Genomic DNA, 18,373 nt, shown 5'->3' with positions numbered 1-18,373 from the left:
TGCTAAATTTTTTGGACTAGCAATCTTTGGGATAAGAATGATGAACGTTTTGTTTATCTCCTCCGGGGAATCCTCTCCTTTCAGAACCCGCAGCACCATGGCAGTAACCTCATCACCACACAGCTCCCAGTGCCGTTAAAAAAATGTGCCGGAAAGCCATCCGGCCCGGGGGCCTCTGTGGGAAACATTTGGAACAAAGTCGTTTTTATCTCAGCTTTGCTATACTCTGCATTAAGGGTAGTGTTCATTGCTGCATCAACCTTAGTTGGTATATGGGATAGCACCTCCTCAATCCCTATCGTATTCTCAGAAGCATACAGAGTACTATAAAAAACTGTGGCCATACCCGCCATCTCGTGTCTCTTTGCAGATTGAACCATCAGCACGCTGCAGCTCAGCTATGTGATTCTTTGCCTTGCGGGCGCTTGCTTTACGGTGAAAGAACTTCGTGTTGCTATCGCCTTCCGCAAGCCACTGGATATGAGTTCTCTGACGCCACATTATCTCCTCTCTCCAACATAGTTCGACCATGCGAGCCTCTATGATATTCTCCTCGGTGGACGGCCCTGTCCTGTTCGGCACCGAGCGCAACTGCTGCAGCTTTTGGCGTAGGGACCTCAGTTCTGACCGAACCGCTCCAAAAGTGGTGCAGCCCCAATGTTGCAGACAGCCAGCGATCGTAGCCAGCTTATCTGATAATGCAGACACGGTCTGGGCTGGCCCCGTCGATGACCAAGCGTTGGCAAGGGTTTCTTCAAACCTTGAGTCCCGTTCCCACATACACTCATATCGGAACTGTTTCTGCTTCACCCGAACACTAGTGTCAACGAGTTCGGTATCGAGAAGTATAGGACAGTGGTCTGACTTTGCCGCTGTAAGGTGATACGTCTCCAACGTCTCCAACGTATCTATAATTTTTGATTGCTCCATGCTACTTTATCTACTATTTTAGGCAATATTGGGCTTTATTATCCACTTTTATATTATTTTTGGGACTAACCTATTAATCGAAGGCCCACCCCAGATTTGTTGTTTTATGCCTATTTCAGTGTTTTGAGGAAAAGGAATATCAGACGGAGTCAAAACGGAACGAAATCAACTGGAGAAGTTATTTTTGGAAGGAAAGCAACCTGATAGAATTGGAGTGCACGTCAGGGGAGTCCCGGGCTGCCCACGAGGGTGTGGGGAGCGCCCTACCCCCTTGGGCGCGCCCCCTGCCTCGTGAGCACCCCGGAGGTCCACCGACGTACCCCTTGCACCCATATATACCTACGTACCCTAAAACTTCCAGAACAGAACCTAGATCGGGAGTTCCACCGTCGCAAGCCTCTGTAGCCACCAAAAACCAATCGGGACCCTATTCCGGCACCCTGCCGGAGGGGGATCCCATCACCGGAGGCCATCTTCATCATCCCGGCACTATCCATGACGAGGAGGGAGTAGTTCACCCTCGGGGCTGAGGGTATGTACAAGTAGCTATGTGTTTGATCTCTCTCTATCGTGTTCTCTCTCGTGTTCCATCTATGGCACGATCTTAATGTATCCCGAGCTTTGCTATTATAGTTGGATCTTATGATGTTTCTCCCCCTCTACTCTCTTGTGATGAATTGAGTTTCCCCTTTGAAGTTATCTTATCGGATTGCGTCTTTTATGAACACTTGATGTATGTCTTGCATGGGCTAACCGTGGTGACAATGGGTCATTCTATTGATCCACTTGATGTATGTTTTGGTGATCAACTTGCGGGTTTCGTGACACATGGGAACCTATGCATAGGGGTTGGCACACGTTCTTGACTCTTCGGTAGTAGCTTTGGGGCACTCTTTGAAGTACTTTTATGTTGGTTGGATGAATCTGAGATTGTGTGATGCATATCGTATAATCATGCCCACGGATACTTGAGGTGACAATGGAGTATCTAGCTGACATTAGGGTTTTGGTTGATTTGTGTCTTAAGGTGTTATTCTAGTACGAACTCTTTTATAGATTGATCCGAAAGAATAACTTTGAGGTGGTTTCGTACCCTACCATAATCTCTACGTTTGTTCTCCGCTATTAGTGGCTTTGGAGTGACTCTTTGTTGCATGTTGAGGGCTTGTTATATGATCTATCTATGTTATTATTGTTGAGAGAACTTGCACTAGTGAAAGTATGAACCCTAGGCCTTGTTTACTATCATTGCAATACCGTTTAGGCTCACTTTTTATCATTAGTTACCTTGCTGTTTTTATTATTTCAGATTACAAAAACCTATATCTACTATCTATTTTGCACTTGTATCTTCATCTCTTCGCCGAACTAGTGCACCTATACAATTTACCATTGTATTGGGTGTGTTGGGGACACAAGAGACTCTTTGTTATTTGGTTGTAGGGTTGTTTGAGAGAGACCATCTTCATCCTACGCCTCCTACGGATTGATAAACCTTAGGTCATCCACTTGAGGGAAATTTGCTACTGTCCTACAAACCTGTGCACTTGCAGGCCCAACAACGTCTACAAGAAGAAGGTTGTGTAGTAGACATCAAGCTCTTTTCTGGCGCCGTTTCCGGGGAGGCTAGGTAAAGGGTACTCACACTCCGTCACTAAGCTCTTTTTTTGGCACGGTGAGTGCTTGAAGGTATATCTTTAGATCTTGCAATCGAATGTTTTTCTTTCTTGTTTTAGCACTAGTCTAGTTTATAAAAGAAAACTACAAAAAAATGGAGTTAAGTTTGTCTCATACGCTTCACCTTTTTAATATCTTTCGTGAGTATGATGGAAAAGATAATTGTGCTCAAGTGCTGGAAGAAGAAATCTCTAAATTGTTTGGCACTAAATATTTGAATGATGAGCATGATTGCAATGTTGTTAGTATGAATTCTTTGAATACCCATAATGCTAATGATATGCAAAGCCACAAGCTTGGGGATGCTATGTTTGATGAAGATGATATTTTTTGTTCCCCAAGCTTTGATGAGCAAATTTACTATGATGAAAGCATGCCTCCTATCTATGATGATTATTGTGATGACACGTATGCTTTAAAGAATAATGATAACCATGAAACGTGTCATCTTGATCTTAATTTTCAATCACACGATAGTTATTTTGTTGAGTTTGCTCCTACTATTCCGAATGAGAAGAATTTTGTTGATGTGGAGGGTAGTAAATTTTGTATGCTAGTAGATCATGAAAAGAATGATTTAGGTCCTGGTTATATTTTTGAATTCATTCAGGATGCTACTGAAAATTATTATGAGGGAGGAACATATGCTTGTAGGAATTGCAATAATGTCAAGTTTCCTCTCTATGTGCTTAAAGTTTTGAAGCTATGCTTGTTTTACCTTCCTATGCTTGTTGATTATTGTTCCCCTAAGTTGTTTGCTCACAAAATCCCTATGCATAGGAAGTGCGTTAGGCTTAAATGTGCTAGTCATATTCTTCATGATGCTCCCGTTATGTTTCAATTCTTATCTTTTATGTGAGCATCATTGTCATCATCATGCCTAGCTAGAAAGGCATTAAAGAAAAGCTCTTGTTGGGAGACAACCCAATATTTACCCTTACTGTTTTTGTGTGTCCACATGATTATGCTACTGTAGTAATCATGTTTTATAGCTTTTATTTCAATAAAGTGCCAAGTAGAACCTTTGGGAAGACTTGGGTGAAGTTTATGTGATCTTGCTGTAGAAAACAGAAACTTTTGCGCTCACGAGAATGGTTGCCATTTTTTACTGGAGAGTGCTTTTAGGTTGATTCTTTTTGCAGATTATTAATAGACAAATGACTCAGGTCCACCAATTTATGTCATAATTTTTGGGGGTCCATAGGTATACGTTTGATACATATTACTACATATTGTTCTGTTTTTGACTGATTCTGTTTTCATTGCGTTGTTTGCTTATTTTGATGCATCTATGGCTAGTATTAAGTGGTATGAACCATAGAGATGTTAGAATACAGTAGATATTACACCAATATGAATTTAGAATGAGTTCATTATAGTACCTAAGTGGTGGTTTAATTTTCTTATACTAACGGAGCTTACGAGTTCTGTTTTAAGTTTTGTGTTGTGAAGTTTTCAAGTTTTGGGTAAAGATTCAATGGACTATGGAATAAGGAGTGGCAAGAGCCTAAGCTTGGGGATGCCCAAGGCACCCCAAGTTAATATTCAAGGACAACCAAGAGCCTAAGCTTGGGGATGCCCCGGATGGCATCCCCTCTTTCGTCTTCGTTCATCGGTAACTTTACTTGGAGCTATATTTTTATTCGCCACATGATATGTGTTTTGCTTGGAGCGTCATTTTATTTTGTTAGTGTTTGCTTGCTGTTATTTAGATTAATGTTTTGCATCTTTAGTTTCAATAAAAAAAGTCAAGGATAGCCTTTGCCATGCTTATTTTGCTTGTATACATGTTGCTGTTTGAAAACAGAAAGTTTACCGCTGTTGCAAAAATTCCCTAGAAAATTCAGAAAATGGTATAACGTTGAATCTTTTTGCATATTAAGCTATGATAAATTTATTACGGTGGGAAATTTAGTACATAATTTTTGGAGTCATGGAAGTATTTTTACTCTTGCATTCTTTACAGACTGTACTGTTTTAGCAGATTGCTGTTATGGTTGCATTGTTTGCATATGTTTGCTTGTTTAATGGTTCTATTTGAGGATAGGAGTATTAAATATACAGAGGCATTTAGTATTCAATGTTGAATAATATTTTTAGTGATTTGTTACAGTAGAAAATGATATGGTTTTGCATTGGTTTATACTAACCTATCTCACGAGTTCTTGTTGAGTTTGTTGTGAATGAAGCTTTTGATAAAAAGAGAAACCATGATATGAGAGGAATTAAGGAGACACAAAAGTTCAAGCTTGGGGATGCCCAAGGCACCCCAAGATAATATTTCAAGAAGTCTCAAGCATCTAAGCTTGGGGATGCCCCGGTAGGCATCCCACCTTTCTTCTTCAACAACTATCGGTTAGTTTCGGTTGAGCCTAAGTTTTTGCTTCTTCACATGAGTTGTGCTATCCTTGCAATGTAGTTTTATTTAGCTTTGCTTGATGTTTGAATAAAGTATCAAGATCTGAAATTATTAAATGGGAGAGTCTTCACATAGTTGCATAATTATTCGACTACTCATTGATCTTCACTTATATCTTTCGGGGTAGTTTTTGCTCTAGTGCTTCACTTAGATCTTTTAGAGCACCGTGGTAGTTTTATTTTAAAGAAACTTTTGATATCTCATGCTTCACTTAGATTATTTTGAGAGTCTTTAATAGCATGGTAATTTGCTTAATGTTAATATACTTGGTGTTCAAGATATGTGAAACTTTCTTTTGAGTGAATTTAATACTAAGATAAGTTTGATGATTGATAATTGTTTTGAGATATGGAGGTGATAATATCAAAGTCATGCTAGTTGGGTGATTATGAATTTGAGAAATTCTTGTGTTGAAGTTTGCAAGTCCCATAGTATGCACGTATGGTTAAAGTTGTGTAACAAATTTGAAACATGAAGTGTACCTGGCTTGTGCATCCTTATGAGTGGCGGTCAGGGACGAGCGATGGTCTTTTTCTACCAATCTATCCCCCTAGGAGCATGCGTGTAGTACTTGATTTTTGATGACTTCTAAATTTTTGCAATAAGTATATGAGTTCTTTTGACTAATGTTGAGTCCATGGATTATACGCACTCTCACCTTTCCGCCTTTGCTAGCCTCTTCGGTACCGTGCATTGCCCTTTCTCACCTTGAGAGTTGGTGCAAACTTCGCCGGTGCATCCAAACCCCATGATACGATACGCTCTATCACACATAAACATCCTTATATCTTCCTCAAAACAGCCACCATACCTACCTATTATGGCATTTCCATAGCCATTCCGAGATATATTGCCATGCAACTTCCATCATCATCATGACATACATTACCTTTGTCATATTGCCATTGCATGATCATGTAGTTGACATCGTATTTGTGGCAAAGCCACCATGCATTATTTTTTATACATGTCACTCTTGATTCATTGCACCATCCCGGTACACCGCCGGAGGCATTCATATAGAGTCATATCTTGTTCTAAGTTTTGAGTTGTAATCCTTGTGTTGTAATCAATAGAAGTGTGATGATCATTATTATTAGAGCATTGTCCAAAAAAAGGCCCAAAATATAAAATAAATAAAATAAAAACGGCAATGCTACTATCTCTTTTCCGCACTTGTGCTTCAAAGTAGCACCTTGTTCTTCATATAGTGAATCTCATATATTGTGCTTCAAAGTAGCACCTTGTTCTTCATGTAGTGAGTCTCATAAGTTGTCCTTTTTATACTAGTGGGAATTTTTCATTATAGAACTTGGCTTGTATATTCCTACGATGGGCTTCCTCAAATGCCCTAGGTCTTCGTGAGCAAGCAAGTTGGATGCACACCCACTAGTTTTCTTTTGCTGAGCATTCATAGCTCTAGTGCATCCGTTGCATGGCAATCCCTACTCCTCATGTTGACATCAATTGATGGGCATCTCCATAGCCCGTTGATTAGCCTTGTCAACGTGAGACTTTCTCCTTTTTTGTCTTCTCCACACAATCCCTATCATCACATTGTATTCCACCCATAGTGCTATATCCATGGCTCACGCTCATGTATTGTGTGAAGGTTGAAAACGTTTGAGATTATTTAAGTATGAAACAATTGCTTGGCTTGTCATCGGGGGTATAGAAGTTGGTAACATCTTTGTGTGACGAAAATGAAGCATAGCCTAACTATATGATTTTGTAGGGATGAACTTTCTTTTGCCATGCTATTTTGAGAAGACATGATTGCTTTGATTAGTATACTTGAAGTATTATTATTTTTGTGTCAATATGAACTTTTGTCTTGAGTCTTTCGGATCTGAATATTCATGCCACAATCAAGGAGATTTACATTGAAATTATTCCAAAGTATGACTCCGCATCAAAAATTCTTTTTTTATCATTTACCTACTCGAGGACGAGCAGGAATTAAGCTTGGGGATGCTTGATATGTCTCCAACGTATCTATAATTTTTTATTGCTCCATGCTACTTTATCTACTGTTTTAGGCAATATTGGGCTTTATTATCCACTTTTATATTATTTTTGGGACTAACCTATTAACCGGAGGCCCAGCCCAGATTTGCTGTTTTATGCCTATTTTAGTGTTTCGAGGAAAAGGAATATCAGACGGAGTCAAAACGGAACGAAATCAACTGGAGAAGTTATTTTTGGAAGGAAAGCAACCTGATAGACTTGGAGTGCACGTCAGGGGAGTCTCGGGCTGCCCATGAGGGTGGGGGCGCGCCCTACCCCCTGGGTGCGCCCCCTACCTCGTGAGCACCACGGAGGTCCACCGACGTACCCCTTGCACCCATATATACCTACGTACCCTAAAACTTCCAGAACAGAACCTAGATCGGGAGTTCCGCCGCCGCAAGCCTCTGTAGCCACCAAAAACCAATCGGGACCCTGTTCCGGCACCCCGCCGGAGGGGGATCCCATCACCGGAGGCCATCTTCATCATCCTGGCACTATCCATGACGAGGAGGGAGTAGTTCACCCTCGGGGCTGAGGGTATGTACAAGTAGCTATGTGTTTGATCTCTCTCTCTCTCTCTCGTGTTCTCTCTCTCGTGTTCCATCCATGGCACGATCTTGATGTATCCCGAGCTTTGCTATTGTAGTTGGATCTTACGATGTTTCTCCCCCTCTACTCTCTTGTGATGAATTGAGTTTCCCCTTTGAAGTTATCTTATCGGATTGAATCTTTTATGAACACTTGATGTATGTCTTGCATGGGATAACCGTGGTGACAATGGGTTATTCTATTGATCCACTTGATGTATGTTTTGGTGATCAACTTGCGGGTTTCGTGACACTTGGGAACCTATGCATAGGGGTTGGCACACGTTCTTGACTCTCCGGTAGTAGCTTTGGGGCACTCTTTGAAGTACTTTTATGTTGGTTGGATGAATCTGAGATTGTGTAATGCATATCGTATAATCATGCCCACGGATACTTGAGGTGACAATGGAGTATCTAGGTGACATTAGGGTTTTGGTTGATTCGTGTCTTAAGGTGTTATTCTAGTACGAACTCTTTTATAGATTGATCCGAAAGAATAACTTTGAGGTGGTTTCGTACCCTACCATAATCTCTACGTTTGTTCTCCGCTATTAGTGGCTTTGGAGTGACTCTTTGTTGCATGTTGAGGGCTTGTTATATGATCTATCTATGTTATTATTGTTGAGAGAACTTGCACTAGTGAAAGTATGAACCCTAGGCCTTGTTTCCTATCATTGCAATACCGTTTACGGTCACTTTTATCATTAGTTACCTTGCTGTTTTTATTATTTCAGATTACAAAACCCTATATCTACTATCTATTTGCACTTGTATCTTCATCTCTTCGCCGAACTAGTGCACCTATACAATTTACCAATTTATTGGGTGTGTTGGGGACACAAGAGACTCTTTGTTATTTGGTTGCAGGGTTGTTTGAGAGAGACCATCTTCATCCTATGCCTCCTACGGATTGATAAACCTTAGGTCATCCACTTGAGGGAAATTTGCTACTGTCCTACAAACCTATGCACTTGCAGGCCCAACAACGTCTAGAAGAAGAAGGTTTTGTAGTAGACATCATAAGGTGCTCAACAGTCGCAAAAGGAAAAAGAGAGGACCAGCAAGCCGAAGCCAAAGCTCTGTCGAGGCGGACGCGGCAGAAGTGCCCGCCAGCCACCTTCTTTTCCCACGTCCAGTCCAAACCACGATAACGTAGATCAGCAAGACCGCATATGTCGACAGCTTCTCTGAATGCCTCGATTTGGGCACTGTCACGTGCGTTTGGGCCGTGCTGCTTGTCCGGCCTGAGAACCTCGTTAAAATCTCCAATGCACATCCATGGCAGAGAGCTCTCTCCCCTCAGCCTTTTCATGGTATCCCAAGTCTTGTACCGAAGACTTCGGGTTGCTTCTCCATAAAAGCACGACATCCTCCATTGATCCCTGGTTTCTTCGCTACCTGCGCCTGCGCGTTCCTCTCGATCCACCGTGAACCGGGCCGCTGCTCCGTAAGTGGACCTGGGTGCAACCTCCTTAGTCGGGCCGTTCAAATCTAAGGTGCACAATGGCCCACAGTCCCTTCGCTGCCTGTAGATCCACGAAATCACTAGTTAAGGAGTACTCCTTGCGGAGATTACTCCAACTTCTCCAGGTTGCGACAAGTGGTGCGCTGCATGTGCACCACTTGTCGCAACCTGGGAGTTTTCCCTTTTTTCGTAGATTCATTTATTCAAAATGTTTTAATTCTTAAACCGTGCGTTCAAATCTCGAACCACTTTCGCCGTTGGATTCCTCGCATCGAGATCTTCAAAACTAGATCCCGTGTTGATAGGTTTTGATGAACTTTTTTTCACGAAAAAATCGGACGAAAAAAACCGACGAAAAAACTGAACCGGGAACACGGATTTTTTTCCCTTTCCGAAAAAGGCACGCCCGTGCCTCTAACGAAATCACAACCGTGCCCCTCGCAGAAGCAAAACCGTGCCTCTCACGAAATAAAAAAAACATAAAACGCGTTTTTTCCTTTCCGAAAGAGGCACGCCCGTGCCTCTCGCGAAAAGTACAACCGTGCCTCTCGCGGAAGCAAAATCGTGCCTCTCGCGAAAGAAAAAAAACAGAAAACGCGTTTTTTTCCCTTTCCGAAAGAGGCACACCCATGCCTCTCGCGAAAGCACAACCGTGCCTCTCACAGAAGCAAAACCGTGCCTCTTGCGAAAGAAAAAAAACAGAAAACACGTTTTTTTTCCGTTTCCGAAAGAGGCACGCCCGTGCCTCTCGCGAAAGCACAACCGTGCCTCTCGCGGAAACAAAACCGTGCCTTTCGCGAAAGGAAAAAAACAGAAAACATGTTTTTTTCCTTTCCGAAAGAGGCACGCCCGTGCCTCGCAAAAGCACAACTGTGCCTCTCGCGGAAGCAAAATCGTGCCTCTCACGAAAGAAAAAAAACAGAAAACAGGTTTTATTTTCGTTTTCAAGAGGCACGGCCGTGCTCTCGCGAAAGCACAACCGTGCCTCTCTCTAAAACAAAACCGTGACTCTCGCGAAAAAAAAGTGTTTTTTTGCGAAAAAAAACTATTTTTTTCAAAAAAAAAATTTGGTCGAAAAACTAGGAAAGACCGGTGGAAAACCAAAACGTAAAAAAACCCAGAAAAAAACCGTTTAAAAAGCCAAAAACGCGTGCGGAAAAATAAAAAAACAAAATTCGAAGGGAGTGCCCCAGAGCGCGACAAGTGGCAAATGGCTGAGAGCGCGCCAAGTGGCGCTGATCCTTGCGAGGCTCCCGAAGGAGCGCTCGTTAATTAGTTGCTCCCGTAGATCCATCCGTACTCCATCAAATTCTCAAAAAAAAAACCGTACTCCATCACGATGCATCCGTCCGTCCACACAGCGGCGGCGCGTGCTGCCGCCGTCCTGCCCCTGACTGCGTCGCCATCGGTGCCCTCTCCTCTTCCTGCATAGGCCTAGACAGTGCGTTCCCTCATTCGCATTTCTCTTTCACCGCACACTGCGCTCGGATACCGACACAACGGCGGCCAACAGGCTCACCGGGAGATGGAGGCGGCAGTAGGCCGTCGCCGCTTTCCCCTCGTGTACCTCGAGCATCGCCTTCACGAGTCCGTTCGACCTGATGACCGCTGCCTCGGTGAAGGATCTGTCAGTTCGTGTGACCTTGCTCTTCCATTACTGTTGCTGGTGTTCTATACAATTTGGCTAACTTAACTGTGTTTTTCCGTAGCTGTGGAGTATATGTATACATACCGCCTATCTACTCCCCTCTTGTGACATCATCAGGAAGCCAACAGAGGCTAGGTCGATTATATCCAAGGCCCTCGAGGACGTCCTCATGAGGTGTTTGTTGTGGTTTGCTGGTGGTCCATTTCTTGGGTAAAACAATTGATGCATGAGAAGATTTTATAAGAGATTCATCCATGCTAAATGCAATCGGGTTTTGATAATTTTGCGCACATGTTTGAATTTTGCAGTCAAGGATAGTTTTTTGCATATTTGGTCATGTATTCCCAATCTGTAGTTTTGATTCTTCTATATACATTTTCAATTATATATATATATATATATATATATATATATATATATATATATATATATAGACGGACTATTCTGCTAATATTAGCAGAATAACTATTCTGCACACCACTTCCGCACTGCACGCTGAACGCAAGTGCACTGCATCTCCTTGACGACGAGCACTGCAATATAGACTAGTGAACTTCGCGTCGGAAAAAACTGCACGCAGTGTTTTTCTGGTACTGTTTGCGTTCTAATTTTTTGATTGTTTATCGGAACGAGGCGTATAATATACCGTTGAAAAGCTTTGGATTAGACGCAACTTCGCTATGTTGAACACTTTTCGAGATTCCTCGCGGTTTAAGAGCAGTTTCAAAAACGGCGCGGCGGATGACGAGTGGCAGCGAGCGTATTTTCCTGATTTTTTCTAAACGGCTCATCGGAATAAAGCAAATGATACGCCGTTGGAAAGATATCGTCAAGGCGCATCTTTTTCATATGGATTATGTTTTTTAATTCGTTACGGTTTAAGAGCAGTTTCAAATTTACTAAATCGCGGAATTACGTTTTTTTGAAGTTTTTCCAATTTTCGGTACTTTTTTCGCTCTAGTTTTTCAACCGCTTGTCAAAACGAGGCGTGTAATACGTCATTGGAAAGCTATGGACAAGGCGCAACTTTCATATGTAGAAATAGTTTTGAGATTTCTTACAGTTTTTAGTTAATTTTGAAAATCATGCGGCTAACTACGAGAGGCAGCGGCCGTTTTTCGAGAAATATTTACAAACCGCTGGTCAAAATGATTCAAATTGTACGCTGTTGGAAAGATATCGTTGAGACACAACTTTTTCATGTAGAACGCTCCCTCTAATTCCTTACGGTTTAAGAGCAATTTTAAAATTACGGAAGTGCGGACACTGTTTTTTTGCGACACCCAAATCAGCGACAGAAAACCGCACTGCATCGGATGGAAACCGCACTGCATCAGACAGGCAAGTGAACTTCATGATTTCTTTTGTCGAACGTAAAATTTTCTCAGACGAGTTTTTGTGAGTTTTTATTGTATTTTTTTAACTTCTTTTATGAACGAGAGTGTACCCCAAAGATGAGGGCAAGTGAACCGTGACATATATCAAAGTGAACCGCATTGCTATCTTGTTGTTTCGCTAAATTTTTTGCACTTTTTTCATGTTGGGCACAAGTGAACAGCATCACTCGCAAAAGTGAACGACATCCAAGGACCAAACGCACTGCATTCGACTGAATTTTGAAACACACAAAACAAATTGCACCTCATATAAAGGGGTAATGAGCTAATTTTTTCAATCATCACATAAACAAAACAAATTGCTTTAGTAAAATAAGTGAACCTCCCATGGGGATTTCTTTCTCTTTTTTTACAAAGTGAACACTAAGGGGTTGCACTTTTTTTCACAAAGTCAACCCCCATTGTTTTAACATGAGAACAACAAAGAGTTTTGATGAACTACATGATGTTTGAGTAAATACAAACAAGTGGACCGAAGCAAATTTCATCAGCGTGCAGCAGGTCGTACGCCCGTGGGTACATGGAGAAGGCCTCGCACCTAACAAGAATCAGCAGATTAATTCAATTCTAGTAACGGGAATGCTAAACATCTGACGGCGAGCAGGATGCAGTTGGGAGAAGAGGTAATGCGTGGGTTGGTGCCGATGAGTCCTCTGTCGTAGACGACGCCGAGGGAGTTGGGCCCGTAGGAGGAGACCACGTTCATGACGCACACGGGGTCCTTGACGAGGCTCGCCGCGAGCCCTCCGTAGACGGTGCTCATGTCCATGACGTTCAGCACCTTGTCGCTCCCCAACGCGGGCAACAGGGCCTTGTACTGCTTCGTGGCCGCCTTCCACTTGCCGTCGTCCTGCTTCATGGCGCTGCCGCTGCCGCCGGGGACAACGGAGACGCGCTCCGGCGCGACGCTGGCAGGCAGCACCTGAAACGCATCCAGCGAACTGCATGAAATAGCTAGCCGAGCCGCATGGCCGCACAAACTGCACGAGCCGAGATGTACTCCTGTCGAACTGCATCTACGGCCAAATCTGAAGAAAAAAACTTTTTCCGAACTACACAGAGTGGTCGCCACCATAGGAACAAGGAGAGGAGGGAAGTGAGACGGCTGGAGAGGTGGAGACCCAGGCGTTGTTGCCGACATTGTGGTGTGCCCACAAACTGCGCCTACACGAGCACCGAACCACATCTCACGCCACCACCCAGCTAGGATATTCTGAAGGGTAGAATGGTCGGCCAGGGAACTGCACGCACAAGCTGGCCGAGCCGCACGAGCCGCCCAACTGAGCTGCACTCCTGTCTCCGACGAACTGCAACACAAATGCACCGCTTTCCCCATCCTTCTAGCGCTGTGTCGATGCTGCCTCATTGATGGAGAAGAGGATGACGCGTGCTGGACATGACGGGAGGCCACCAAACTCCACGGCAACCCCAGGCACACGATCGTAGTGGCCGTAGGGGAGCTGCTGGAAGTGAGGAGGCCATGGGCCAAGCGCCCTCGACCTAGATGCGCTCGACACCCGGCGTCCAACTTGACAGTCAACAAAAAGACCCATGATTGCGGCGCCGGCGTGAAGCTCGTGGTGCTCCCATGTGGTTCTCCAGTCGACGGCGACAAACGTGTGGGGAGCGGCCGCCCAGTTCGAAGGATCCTTCTGCACTGCACGCTTACAGAACCACAAACTGCAGCGGCGCGAGAAGCGAGCTGACATCCGCAAACGGGGTCTGCCGAAGAATACGAAGGTGCGGTGCTCCTGTCCCAGGTGGAGGAAGGGGATCCTCGATCCTGCTATGCGCTACAGCCTGCGTGCACAGCCAGATTCAGGGGATGGGAATGGCCGGAGGAGGCGAGGCCGGGAGCATCTCGTCCGCACAGGCCTCACCAGACACCTTCTCTGTTTTCAAAGCGAACTGCACATGATAAGAAATTGAGGGAAGCCTAGGTGCTGCGCTCGGCAGCACATGAACCAAAAATCAATTTCAAACATAAAGAACAAACAAAAAAAACTTACAGCTGCCGAACCGCACCGAGCACTACCATCGAGCCGCATCGCCACAACGATGCATACTGCATCACGCGGCGCCTCAACGGAATGAACTGCACAGAACGCTGCAGGAGCAAGGCGTGGCGGATCACGGCGCCGGCCATGCCCGAGGTGCTCACGCCCTGATGGCCGCCGCGGGGCGTGGACTGCACCAGGAAAGGAGGTCGACAAGGACGCAGAGATCCACTAGAAGAGACATCCTGCGGCGGCGCAGCTAGCCGGCGAGGTAGGGGTGCCTTGGGGGAGGACACCTCTGCCTCCATCGGGTTGAGCTGGTGCTCTTTGGACGAGCACCGGAGTTGAAGAGGGATGGGGGAGGTGGTGGGGGATCGGGAAGTTGCTGCCGGCGGGGTGTGGGGATTCCTGTCATGCGGGGTGTGGGGATTCCTGTCGTGCGGGAGGTTATGAGAGGTGAGGGGGGGTGGGGGTGGGGTGGGTGCTTTTGTTTAAAGGCTCTGACGTGGTTCGGTTTGGATGATGCAACAGTGCGTTTGTGTTAGCAGAATAAGAAAATTGTTAGCAGAATAAGAGTCTTAGAGGGTGCTTTGTAGGTTTCTATTCTCTAATCCTCTTGTATGTTCTTCTGCTTTCTGCTGCCCATGTTTGATCAGAAAATGCAGAAAATGCCATGCAGAGTAATTTGAAAATCAATTTAATTGAGACAACAGATCAACAACTGCTTTGTACTGTTGTCTTTGCCACATATCCATCTGCCTATTTCTTCTTTACCTTTTCCTTCGTATACTTCGAGGGCTGGGTTATTGTCCAACGTATGTACATATTTTCCATTGTCTTATTTATACCTGTCAGTGCAGCCGTGCCATTCTAAATTTGGATACTGACGATACTTATTGTCACAACAAATTGGGTTTGTTGGATGTAATTAAGATCTTTGCTGTGGAACACAGTTAGTACTATAACTGAACTCAGTTAGTACATAATAAGTTTCTTTTCTTTGACTGGAAGGTCGCTTTGAAGGTCAGTTTGGTACTTACAGATTTTACTTTTCTTTCACATGATATAGGAAATTACAGAAAGTGGTTCTATATTATACACCAACTCAATATAGACATCTCCATATATTCTTCTGACACTGTAGAATTCAAAAGCAACACAGTTTATTTTTTGGCTATTACCTCACATGTATCGTGCTGGTAAGATGGCTACAAACAGTGACTATACCATGGCACGAGGGCATGAGCTTTTTCATTTTGGCAGTAAACATATAGGCTATACTTTGCGAGAGCGGCGTTTCGGTGCCCGGGTGCATCTGCACCCGGTCAAAAAAAATTCGTAAAAAATTCGAAAAACTTCAAAAAATTCCAAAAAAATTTTGGGTGGTAGACAATTTGATGCGTGAGGTACGCTCCAATTTTCAAAACATTTGGACTTCTGTGCAACTCTCAGCAAAAAAGACAAATCAGACCAGAACAGTATATGAACAGTACACATTATTACAGACCTCCGATTTGTCTTTTTTGCTGAGAGCTGCACAGAAGTACACATGTTTTGAAAATTGGAGCGTACCTCACGCATCAAATTGTCCACCACCCTAATTTTTTTTGGAATTTTTTGAATTTTTTTAGTATTTATTTTGATTTTTTTCGTGAGCGCAGGTGCAGATGAGCTCGGGTTCAGATTCGAATTTTCCTTACTTTGCTTCCTTTTCTTTCTAATTTGTTTTTCTGGTTGCACATCTTCAGCTCCAGTTGTACACGGACCCAACAATATATTCATGTTGCCGTGCTACTAATGTCGTAACACTAGACAAAGAACATATGTAAACCATGTTAAATTGCTCAGAAGTGTCATTTATTACTATTTCATGAGAAAAAAATAAATAAAACCTGAATCCAATTTATTTCTTAATGCGAGCATTGGAATCCTATTGGGGACTTAATTCATCCTGTTGCGACTTGGAATATTTGACACACTTGCACCACTCCTAGGGGAGGTTTAATGACTTGGTAATGCTAAGTATGACGTATCATGTTTTCATATATATTGAATAATTCTTCACTTTGCAAAGTAAGCAGCAATCTCTATGTCGAGCCTAGATCAGAGTGTTTTCTAAGGGGTCAGGCGCATGCTTGATGGTGTAGTGGGTGATAAGTGGGTGAGAAGGTCGTCAATCAGCAAAGTTCCTGTTGTACTCCCCTTAGGCAATGAGCAAATTAGTTACCTTGGTGCACAATGTTTTTCTTTAGTAATGTTATCACTTACGTGTTCCCAATTTAGCGTGAACTATGCTAATAACGTAGTTGCATTTGCATTTTTCTTACATATGTATGTGCATATCCATTTTGCACATTTAACTTCCCAATTTTTTGTATTTAATTTTCATGATTTATGTGGCTATAGATTGTACAAGATTGCCACATGTGCTGTTATGGACGGGCGCGGCGACGCGCGCCATCATGGTCTAGTAATATTAGGATGAGACCATTCACATAGGAGATGACCCTTGGAGCTGCTTTAGAGAGGTGGTCGGTGGTAACTGGTGTCACACCAACTTCCCCGACCTATTCGCTGATCTCCAGAACTCCCCCTCCCTTCTCGCCACATTAGGTGGCTTGAGATCGGGGCCCTCGCTTGGACCCTCTGGACGATCCGCAACAAACTTGTGATTCAGCGCATTCCTCTCCGATGGGCTAGTGACGTTCTCTTCAAATTGTCTGGTTACTTGCAGCTCTGGCGGCCGCTTAGCCACCCTGGGGATCAAAACGCCATCTCCTCCTTCATCGGCGACCTTTGCTCCATCTTCTCCTTCTTCTGGTACAGAACGCGCCGGGCCTTGGTGTCCACCAGGAGCTTCATGCTCAGGCTGTTGCTGCCTTCACTGGTATTGTCTTCGTTCGATGCCATCTGAATATGCGAATGTGAGTGGGTGCATGAAGAAGGAAGGCGAGCAGATGATATATAATAAGCACGTCAGAGCAATCGATGCGCCGTTTCTTGGATGCTTTTATTGGGAAGAAGATGAAACGAAGGATGGCTGCTCTTGTTTGCTTGATGACAAGATTGACCAGGAGATATGCAACCTTTGGAAGTATTACCACGCAGCTTTTATTCTCAATTATTATTTGGAGAGACATAGAAAAGGAACAGAAAATATGCAGGATTTGTCAAAAAGAAAAGGGAAATACTCAGCTGACTTAGGTTATGCTCACTGCTGGCATGTAATATTCCCGCAAATTGACCATAGCTCGTTTGTGAAATACTTACAATAAGAAAGATAGTGAATCTTGTGATTTTTTGTCGTGAAACATGTCACCCGTATACAATTCCTAAACTTGATACGGGTGGTCACATTGCCTTGATTTATTCTAGACTTTTTCGTGCTACTCTTTCAACGGTACGGCATGCCATCAACTACCAGGTGTCCGTCATTGTTACTTCTCCGAGAAAAGAAAGTTGATGACCCGTAGGCCTTCCACCTCCCGGCGGCGTTGCTCCGTCAGGCTTTCGACGGTTTCAGAAAATTCACCACTGGTGCCTCCCATAGGAGTTTGGGTCGTGCATCAGTCTCAGTGTGGCTGATCATCCTCCGCATCAGCTATTGATCATCGCCTTGGTAAGCTATTGTCTCACAACCTAGCTAATTTAGTGTGAGCCCCTCGGGCGAATTTCTCCTTTAGCTCCTCGGCCTACGAATATTACCAACTAGCTAATTTAGTGTGAGCCCCTCGGGCGAATTTCTCCTTTAGCTTCTCAACCTACGAATATTACCAACTAGCTAAGGAGCCAAGATGAGTGCTCTCTCCTCAGTTTTTTCTACAGCCTGCTCTATGACACGCGAGACAACAATCGGTTCTCTACTGCTTCACGTCCGCTCACCGTTCATTTGTATGGTTTGGAGAAGCTTATCCTCTATATATACATAAATAGTACATCCCCACTAGCCCAATTGTCTTAGCATGCACATATGCCACATCATCAAAGACCCACCACAACATGCATGAGAGTTATTTTTCATTATTAGTTGTTTTCCACTAATTCTATTTATTTCAACATACACACATAAGCCTTGCACATTTTTCACCTCATCAAAGTTCATTATATTACACTAACTATGTTCAATAAATATTTTGCAACTATACAATAATCTAATACAATACATAATATGTATTTCTTTGTTTAAATATATATAATTAATCCAAATGTTTCATACAACCAAATCTTATTGAAAATTTCAACA

At 43.5% G+C, this 18,373-nt stretch overlaps 1 protein-coding gene across 2 annotated transcripts; it reads right to left on the bottom strand.

The window, feature by feature from the left end:
* Positions 1 to 12,534: 12,534 nt before the first annotated feature.
* Positions 12,535 to 14,488, bottom strand: LOC119306144. 2 transcript variants are annotated; one of them, XM_037582455.1, is made up of 2 exons: positions 14,143 to 14,488; positions 12,535 to 14,041 (listed from the first exon to the last, which is right to left on the bottom strand). In XM_037582455.1, exon 2 carries the CDS (start codon positions 13,497 to 13,499, stop codon positions 12,690 to 12,692), a length of 810 nt encoding a protein of 269 aa, XP_037438352.1. In that variant the 5' UTR covers positions 13,500 to 14,041; positions 14,143 to 14,488; the 3' UTR covers positions 12,535 to 12,689. The 2 variants fall into 2 exon arrangements, with proteins under 2 accessions (XP_037438352.1, XP_037438351.1); XM_037582454.1 differs by having other exon boundaries at positions 12,535 to 14,025.
* Between the last annotated feature and the right edge of the window lie 3,885 nt (positions 14,489 to 18,373).

The sequence above is a fragment of the Triticum dicoccoides genome, chromosome 5B, assembly GCF_002162155.2.
Source record: "Triticum dicoccoides isolate Atlit2015 ecotype Zavitan chromosome 5B, WEW_v2.0, whole genome shotgun sequence".
Taxonomy (NCBI): Eukaryota; Viridiplantae; Streptophyta; class Magnoliopsida; order Poales; family Poaceae; genus Triticum; species Triticum dicoccoides.
This window is presented reverse-complemented; position numbering and strand designations above follow the sequence as displayed.